Source organism: Paralichthys olivaceus, chromosome 5 (genome assembly GCF_024713975.1).
Source record: "Paralichthys olivaceus isolate ysfri-2021 chromosome 5, ASM2471397v2, whole genome shotgun sequence".
NCBI classification, from domain to species: Eukaryota; Metazoa; Chordata; class Actinopteri; order Pleuronectiformes; family Paralichthyidae; genus Paralichthys; species Paralichthys olivaceus.
In genome coordinates, this window is record NC_091097.1 from 590,833 (window position 1) to 600,124 (window position 9,292).

At 44.1% G+C, this 9,292-nt stretch overlaps 1 protein-coding gene across 3 annotated transcripts; it reads left to right on the forward strand.

Annotated features, from left to right (window-relative positions):
* The first annotated feature begins 704 nt into the window (after positions 1-704).
* On the forward strand, positions 705-8,343 carry spns1 (SPNS lysolipid transporter 1, lysophospholipid). 3 transcript variants are annotated; one of them, XM_069525508.1, is made up of 13 exons: positions 705-1,049; positions 3,265-3,480; positions 3,910-3,975; positions 4,115-4,251; positions 4,487-4,638; positions 5,097-5,163; positions 5,507-5,649; positions 5,860-6,012; positions 6,088-6,277; positions 6,428-6,493; positions 6,571-6,669; positions 6,841-7,087; positions 7,166-8,343. In XM_069525508.1, the coding sequence occupies exons 2-13, from the start codon at positions 3,273-3,275 to the stop codon at positions 7,234-7,236; spliced, it is 1,599 nt and encodes a 532-aa protein (XP_069381609.1). In that variant the 5' UTR covers positions 705-1,049; positions 3,265-3,272; the 3' UTR covers positions 7,237-8,343. The 3 variants fall into 3 exon arrangements, with proteins under 3 accessions (XP_069381609.1, XP_069381610.1, XP_069381611.1); XM_069525509.1 differs by having other exon boundaries at positions 6,841-7,009; XM_069525510.1 differs by having other exon boundaries at positions 716-1,049; positions 1,689-3,480; positions 6,841-7,009.
* Positions 8,344-9,292: the final 949 nt, after the last annotated feature.

The following is a 9,292-nucleotide window of genomic DNA, read 5'->3' on the forward strand; positions in this document are numbered from 1 at the left end:
TCACCACTAGATGTCACTGAATTCTACACACTGAACCTTTAATTGTAAATTATGAAAATACAAAGAACAATAAAATATGTATACAGGACATAGAATCAGTGTACAAATATATAAATGTAAATGTATCTGAATATTTTTGAGACAAGATTATCTGTGTACAGTCACTTTTAAAAACTAGTTTCATTTACAGCAACAAAGAAATTAATAAGCTTTGTAATAATATTTCTTTAAGACAGAGAAACTGAGAGTGGAGTAAAAGTATGAACAGAAGTACTGGACGAACTGAGTACTCTGGAACAACTACTGTGAAGTCAGGTTTATGTTGGAGTTTTCTCTCAGGCACTGACAATAAATGAATGTGTGAACACGTGACCTCCACTGTTACCATGGAGTGACAGGACACGCCTCTTTGTTAGCCATGCTCAGAGAGCATATGTTCTTTATATACAGTCTATGGTTTATATATATATGTAATATATATAATATTTATCTGTCGGTGAGTCGCTGGCTTGTTGTGACTCTAGATAAAGATCCTCAGCGGGTTTCAGAAGATTTAAATGAATATCACTCACGTGGTTTTCAACAGTGACCACGACCTGTGGTTTCAGAGACGTGTCGTCACAGCTGGAGAACATCTGGCCTCAGTTTTAAGGTCATGTGACATGATGCGACCGTATGTCTACCCATCATGCATTGCGTGTGTTCAGACAGAGACACGTGAGTCTCACGTGACTTTAAAGTTGTTCAGACAGGAACTTGTTGACGGTCCCTCCGGGGATCGAACCTCAAACCAACTTCGTCTGCTCACGTGACTCAGATGCTGGCGTCACGTGAGCTGCGGACCGGAAGTGTGCAGAGAAGTGTCATGGCGGCGGTGGAGACGAGTCTTCAGCGAGCACTTGATCTGTGAACGGTTGTTTGAGCCGCTGAGAGTCCGACACACAGACGCTGCTGCCCGGGGAAGATTCACCGCGAAGCTCCGGGATGGAGTCTGAGTGACGAAGAAGAAGAAAGAGAAGCAGAAGAAGAAGAAGCAGCGTCATCGTCAGGTAAACAACAACAGCACGATGACGTCTTCTCACAGATAAACCACCATGTTTTTATTTTATGACGCAATCTGGACCGTCACTCTGTGAATCAGTGACGTCATTGGAAACGGTTTATTCAACGATAAAGAATCAACAGGTTACTGACTTCAGATCAGCTGTTCTCATCATGTGTCCATGGACAAAGGGGCTGTCTCATGTCTCTGTGTCTCATGTCTCTGTGTCTCATGTCTCTGTGTCTCATGTCTCTCTGTCTCTGTCTCTGTCTCTGTCTGTCTCATGTCTCTGTGTCTCATGTCTCTCTGTCTCTGTGTCTCATGTCTCTGTGTCTCTCTCTTTCTCTCTGTCTGTCTGTCTCTCTCTGTTTGTGTCTTGTCCCTCTCTCTGTCTTTCTGATATCTCTGTTGTCATGAGTGCCTCATGTCTCTCTGATAATAGATTAATCAGTGTGATAATTGATTAATCAGTCTGATAATTGGTTAATCAGTGTGATTAATGATTAATCTCTCTGATAATTGGTTAATCAGTGTGATTAATGATTAATCAGTGTGAGTTTCTCAGATGAGCAGATTTGTTTTGAACTAAACTTTTGAAAGAGTCTTCAGTTTAGAATCTCAGCGTCTCGTGTTTGACACCAAACAGATCAACAGGAACCTGTCGCCAGCAGCTGGTCTGACACGCCCCCTGACCAGGTAAAGACATTTCCTGCGTGGACTGCAAGCTGTTGACCAATCGGAGCAGACTTTATCAGGAGGGGGGTCTTAAAGAGACAGTAGCTGAAGTGTTTGAGACAGAGGCTGAAGAGAGGAGCTGCAGAGAAGGACAGTCTGAGGACAGACATTCTGAAGATCAGAGCATGAAGACATCTTACAGTCAAACTCTCATTAAACTGATCGACCTGAAGATGAACATCAGCTGATGTGTTCATAGAAATGAAAAGTTTCCGAGGACGTGACGTTCCCGTGTCGTGGGTTTGATTCAACTCATCAACGTGTCATCAGAAGAAGTTTTGACCTGAGGGACAGTTTCCTCGTCAGTCGTTGTCGGAGAAGACTCCGAGGGCCTCTTTCACAAAGATGCTCAAAACGACTGCTGTCATCAAATAATCTGTCATCAGCTGCTCTTCTTGCCGAGCGAAGTGAAAAACCATTTCCTGCATCAAGATCCATGTGGGAGCGTCTCCACAGCTTCTTCTTTCACTTCCTTCCTCTTCTCAAACTCAGGAGCTTCACGTGTTCAGAGTTTCTTCGACTCGTTCATCAGCTGATTAAACTCCACAAACATGGCTGCTGACGACAGTCGGTGGAATTAGTTTTTCATCCTCTAAAAATCAAGAAGTCCAAAATCATCAAATTACTAAAGTTGTGCAATTGTTTTATGGATCAGTTAAAAATAATTTATATCTGGGTTTTAATCAAATGAGTCAGTTTTTTCTTTTCTGTAATTTTACCAACTAAATCTAACAGAAGGTTTTTTCTCTGTGTTGTAGATAAAATATCTACACACACAGAGAAAAAACTTTCTATATTATTAGTTTATAAATTTATCAACGAACCCTTTAAATCTCAGTGGTTTTTAATTGACCCGTGGTTTAATGTTAAATTATTCGAATCCTGAATGAAGTGATCATCGGTTCATATTCATTCATTCACATTAAAACCCAGATCTGTCCAGACTGACGACAAACAGATCAACGTGGTGTCTTGAATGGTTCACGCTCCCTGATCTGATCACATGATCCCTCTGTTACCAACACAGGATGAAACAGGATCTTCCAGTTTTCAGGTCACGTGTCACACAACAGTCGAAGAAACTGTTTGTTCATCACGTCTGACTCCAGTGGAAAAATCCCTCCGTCCATTATCGATCTGTTTCCTGTTATCCTCATTATCAGTATTGCTTATCGTCTGGGGGCGGGGCTAGACAGGTCGCTGGCCCATCACAGAGCTAATCAGAGTGATTCAAGATGGAAACAGTTCAACTAGTCTGGTAACGTGTTTGTTTTGACTCAGAAATCAGATCGAAAACAAGACGAGTCTAAATGTGTTCAAGGAATCTGAGAAACCGTGTGGCAGAGGATTATGGGATGTCTGTTCCCAGGCGTGACCACAGAGACGACAGAGTTCAGCTGGTTCACTTCTGTTTCTCTCTCTGCTTTGAAAACACGTTTAAATGATGAATGATGGTGACAATGATCCAACGTGGTCCCTCTCTCCAGCGTCGGTCATGTCTCTGGGCGAGCCCACGCCGGACTCGGCGCCGTTCCTCTCTGACGACAGCGAGACAGAGGGACAGGAGGAGCAGGGCAGGGCGGCGGGCCAGCGACCGCAGGAGGAGTCGGCCAGCGGCGTGTCCAGCGTCCGGGCCGTGCTGACCGTCCTGGTCCTCTGCTACATCAACCTGCTCAACTACATGGACAGGTTCACCGTGGCAGGTACGTTCATGACGGGACTTAATCTTCAAATGTGTCAGGAAACAAATTTAAATAAACAGTTGTTAAAAGATTTAACTCAAAGTTTCAAACAGTTTTTATCACAATCAGATCAAACTAATAAAAAACATCTTTCAGAAATATTTATTTCACATCTACTAACATGGAAGAGGAGGTGCTTATGATCTATACTGCAGTCAGCCACTAGGGGGCAATCCAGATGATTCGGCTTCACTTATGGGAGCCGTCATGTCGTCCATCTTTATATCGTTGAAACCACAGCGCCCTCTGTAGTATGGAGGTGGAACAGGCTGATGGAAATGCAGCAGCTGGATTTCTGATCAATAAATTCCTGAAATATTAATGTTTGCTTTTTATTTCAAACACACAATCGATCAAAATGTCAAACTGACGGTTTCCTTCCTCCTCCAGGAGTTCTCCCGGACATCGAGCATTATTTTCAGATCGATGACGAGAAATCAGGTTTACTCCAAACTGGTGAGAAGAATATTTCATCTGTTAAATGAATGAATCACTTGAGTCGGAGCAGCCGCGTCCTGCGTTCAGCCTCTGTCGTGTTGTTGTTTTAATAGTTTCAAACACAAACTGACTTTTCATCGTATTTGTTTCCGTCCAGTTTTTATCTGCAGCTACATGTTCCTGGCTCCGATCTTCGGTTACCTTGGTGACAGGTACAACAGAAAAATCATCATGAGCGTTGGAATCGCGTTCTGGTCGTTGGTGACGCTCGCCAGCTCCTACACCCCCAAAGAAGTGAGAGACACTTCCTGTTCTGTCCCTCTGCTCCGCTTGTGAGGCGACATCCACCGTTGCTATGGTTACGCCTGGTGGTTTTCCAGCCTCTAAATCAGAGACTGAACGCTGCGGGTTGTTTTAGTTGGAAATCTCTGCGGTTGTGTTTTAATCTGGACGAAGAGAAACTGAGACTTTGATAAACATGTGTCTTCCTCATTAGCTGTCGAGTGTAAATCGTTTTGTTTTCTCGCAGCATTTCTGGGCCCTGCTGTTAACACGCGGCCTGGTCGGAGTCGGCGAGGCCAGTTACTCCACCATCGCTCCCACCATCATCGCAGACCTCTACGTCAAGGGGAAGAGGACCAACATGCTGTCCATCTTTTATTTCGCCATCCCTGTCGGCAGGTAAGAGCTGATCCTGGTTCTCCACACTGTCACCGAACCAGAGTCCGAGTCGTTTCCTCTGTGACTTCCTGGATCTGACGGCAGCATCACAGGGTGGGAGTGGACTTCTCCAGCCGGTCGGAGTTTGTCTCCATGGTTTTCACAGCAGATCCTCGTTGCACTCGATGTAACAGACGACAGACTCTTTGTGTTTGAAGCTGTGATGAAGGTTTAAGAGGTTTCCTTGTATCTGGACCAGCAGAAGTTCAGAGGAATTATTTCCAGTCACAGTCGTCATCTCCTGACGGTTTCACTTTATTTAGAAAAAGATGTTGTTTGTGACGACTTTAGAAACAAGGCCACGCTTTATTTAGTTTTTCCCTTCAGCTCATATGTCTATGAAAGGACTAATCACAGGGACACGCCCCCTCCTCGTGTCACACGTCTCACCTTCCTGTCGTTTCTCTTGTTGTTCTCAGTGGTCTCGGATACATCGTCGGGTCTCAAGTCAGTAACATAACGAAGGACTGGCACTGGGCTCTGCGGGTACGTTAATATATACACATAGATATATATTATATATATATATATAAAGTTTGTATTCATTTATTTTTATCTTCTCAGGCAGAAGGACGTGTCTCCTTCTGAGTAAAACTGCTGTTAAACATTTCTAAAAATGTAAAATGTTGGTCTGAATATTTCTCAGCAGATTATAATCTGTCAAATATTTTTTGACATTAATTAGCTTTTGTTAATAAATGTATTTACATTTGAATCATTTGTTAGAGGGTAAATTTAAATGATCACTTTGTGTTAACGTGTCAAATAAAGAGCTCAGAGGAACGATGTGGTTGATGGTGTCTCTATGGAAACCGCCCCCCCCCCTCAGGTGACTCCAGCTCTGGGGCTGGTCGCGGTGTTTCTGCTGCTGGTCGTGGTTCAGGAGCCGAACAGAGGAGCCATCGAGGCTCGACCCGAGCATCAGCTGCACCACACCAGCTGGCTGATGGACCTGCAGGCGCTGAGCAAGAAGTAGGTTCACGGAGTAAAGGATCGTTTCAGCATCGGCCCCAAAACTCAGGATTTTACAAACTAAAGAATCATGAAAGCGTCTTCATGCAGACGGAACGTGATGTAACTTTGAATCTGTCTGAAGTTTGATCTCAGATTTAACTTTGTGCTCGTTCGCTGTGACTTTGATCAGAGTCTGACATGTTGTTTTATCTTCTTCTTCTTCTGCAGCTACAGTTTCGTGTTGTCCACCTTCGGTTTCACTGCGGTGGCGTTTGTCACCGGCTCTCTGGCTCTTTGGGCCCCGACGTTCCTGTTGAGAGCGTCTATCTTCACCGGGGTGAAGGCTCCATGTGTGGATGCACACTGCGCCTCCTCCGACAGGTAACACGGAAACGTCTGCTCTCATGGTGTTAGACTGTTTGAAAGAAACCTCACCGGTCGTTTCTCCTCTGACAGCCTGATCTTCGGAGCGATCACCTGCGTCACAGGCGTTCTGGGCGTGGCCAGCGGCGTGCAGGTGAGTCGGCAGCTGAGGAAGAAGACGCCCAGAGCCGACCCACTGGTCTGTGCCGCCGGTCTGCTGCTCTCTGCACCGTTCCTGTACCTGGCCATCGTTTTCGCTGAGGCCAGCACCATCGCCACATACGTGAGTGTTCCAGCAGGTGTCGTCAGCAGGTCGTTAATAAATCTCAACTTAGGCTGCGTCTGGTTATAACTGGTTATAAAAGACATTAGCGTCGTGGTGTTGCTTCAGTCTTCTGTCCTGGGGTCAGTTACGTGTTTTCTGCTCCCTCAGATTTTCATCTTCCTGGGAGAAACGTTCCTGAGCATGAACTGGGCCATCGTGGCTGATATTCTGCTGGTGAGACACGAGGCTCGACCTGAGTTCTGACTGTTGTTTAGTGAACTGAAGTTTAACGACGCTCTCATTCTCTTCAGTACGTCGTCGTTCCCACTCGACGAGCCACAGCCGAGGCGCTGCAGATCGTCATCTCTCATCTGCTGGGAGACGCTGGGAGTCCCTACCTGATAGGAGTGGTACGACACACAGAACAATATATAATATATATATATAATATATATAATATATAATATATATATTCTTATAGATTCTTTTTGGTTAAAATATTTGAATGCTCTTTTCTTTGGTGGATCAATGGTCTGATCTTTGGTTCTGTGTGTCCCTCTCTGGTCAATCGTCCGTCTCAGGTCTCTGACTCTCTGAGGAGGACGGACTCGTTCCTGTGGCAGTTTCGCTCGCTGCAGCTCTCTCTGCTGCTCTGCGCCTTTGTAGCTGTGGTGGGCGGGGCTTTCTTCCTCGCCACCGCCCTCTTCATCGAAGGAGACCGGCATCGGGCCGAGAACTACGTCGCTACAGGTGAGACACACGGAGCGGCTGGCTTCACGTCAGCTGCAGAGGGGGAGGAGGCTGAAGCAGCTCAGACCGTCGAGCGGGGTCAGTTTCTCCAGGTTAACAACAGCAGCTGAGGACAAACCGGATGAAGAGAATAATTCTTCTCGTCTCTGTTCACAGACGACGAGCCGATCGTTGTGCCGAAGAGCGGCCGGTCGACTCGGGTGCCGGTGTCCAGCGTTCTGATCTGACCACGGAAACCACACGTCTGTCGTACCTGTGGGTTTTTGGGTTTTTATTTTGACTGCAAACACTGAGGGGACTGTCGGCCGCGCAGAAACGTCTTAAGACTGGTTTATTTTTAAATCTCTTTTTTTAGAACCTGCCCAGGAACGTGGTCGTCTCAGGAGATATTTTTCATTTTGTGGATTTTCAGTGTGAAGGTGAATCTTTTCAGACTCTGAGGAGAAACAGAAGCTGCTCTTTCGATTCACTTTGACTTTTTGTTCGACACTGGAAGTGAAACGACACGACCGTCGACAAACGGATGAAAAATATCTTTCTCACCTTCAGTGAGAATTAAACCAGCGGATCTGGGATCAGAAGACAAACCAAAAATAACTTTATATAGACGACAAACTTTATTAATCACTTTTCATCTGAGCTCGTTTTAATAACACTAACCTCTAAATGCCAGTCGTCAGAGAGTTCTTATCTGTACATTTTTATTCTTTCACTGATTTTAATCCTCGTTCTTCTGTTGAAGTGTTTATCAGAGAATTCTTTTATGTTATTTGTAGGATTTGCTCATTGAGAAAACATCAAGTCAATGACAGTTATTTAAAAAACGTTAATCAAAGTTTAATCTCGAACTATTTTACCTTTTTTGTGAAATATTAAACCAGAATAAACTTGTCGGACAATAATGTGTTTGCACAGGATGACAGTGTTTGTCTCGTATTAACACGCTCAGGTAGATCAGTGTTTCAGTGAGTACGGAGGCTCTGAGAGGTGTTTCTTTTTCAAACAGACTCAGATGCACCCTGTGTGTTTTTACTGGAAATTTAAATTTAGGATTTTACGTTAAGGAAAATAAAGTTCTTTAACATCACAAATGATTTAAAATGTTTTGTCACAGAGACACTTTGGGAAGTTTGACGACATCGTATATAACCTGTTTTCACAGATGAAAAATCACCCTGGTAGTTTGTTCACAGATTAATTTAAGTTAACTTTCAAAAATTAAAAAAACACACTTGCCTCTCAGCGCTTCCGGACGAAGGTAACGAAGGGAAGAATCGCCGTCGTCTGTCAGAGTGTTTCAGCTTCATGTTATTAAAGGAACAGTTTGATATGTTGGAAGTCGTCCGTGTTTTATTTACAGAAACTTTCAGATTTATCAAATGTCAGATTCTTCATCTGCAGCGAACACGAAGCTCAAACCAGAATTATCATTTTTACTTTATCGACACAGATGCAGATCTAGAAAATACAGTTAGAAGACACGGTTCTTAAAACCTTCAGAGATTCAGACTGAAAGTTTCAGTGTGTAGAATTTAGTGACATCTAGTGGTGAAGTGTCATGTTGCAGCTGAACACCCCTCCCCTCCCCCTCTCCTTCCAAACATGAAGAAGAACCTGAGGCAGCTTCAGTTCATAAAAACTCAGAAGGTTTTAGTTTGTTCAGTCTGGACTAACGTAAAAAACATGGAGGCCTCCGTAGAGAGGGTCCCCTCCATGTAAATATAAAGTATGTGAATATAAAGTATTTAAATATAAAGTATTTAAATATAAAGTATTTTAATATAAAGTATTTGAATATAAAGTATGTGAATATAAAGTATTTGAATATAAAGGATCTTTTCCGAGGTACAGAAAACCGCCATTATAATTTAGATGTAATGAACCAGTGAAAACGTCCTGAATCTCTCTGGAGCTTTAAGATTCACTGAAACGTTCTGTCCTTCGGTCTCTGTCTCGTTAACGAAGACGATCACTGAAGAAGAACACGTCAGAGTCTGAAAATGTTTTCATGCTCTCATCTTCAGAATCACTTTTCTCCGACTGTCCATCGCTGCTGCTTCTGTCTTCAGCCTCTGTCTCAAACTCTTGGTTTCAGCCTCTGTCTCTTTAAGACCCCCCCCCGCGCCCTGATTGGTCAGCTGCTGTAGAAAACGTATCAGCGTGAGAAGGACGACCTGAAGCCACAGAAACACCTTTATCTGACGTCTGCCTTGATTTATGATGCCACACCGCAGCCAGCCACCAGGGGGATCGAGACACTGCTTTCTCTTTAGTTACAGTGTC

Coding starts and splice junctions, on each gene's coding strand:
- spns1 (XM_069525508.1), top strand. CDS start 3,273: ATGTCTCTGGGCGAGCCCACGCCGGACTCGGCGCCGTTCCTCTCTGAC. Junction 4,252..4,486: donor GCTCCTACACCCCCAAAGAA/GTGAGAGACACT, acceptor GTTTTCTCGCAG/CATTTCTGGGCCCTGCTGTT. Junction 6,013..6,087: donor CACTGCGCCTCCTCCGACAG/GTAACACGGAAA, acceptor CTCCTCTGACAG/CCTGATCTTCGGAGCGATCA.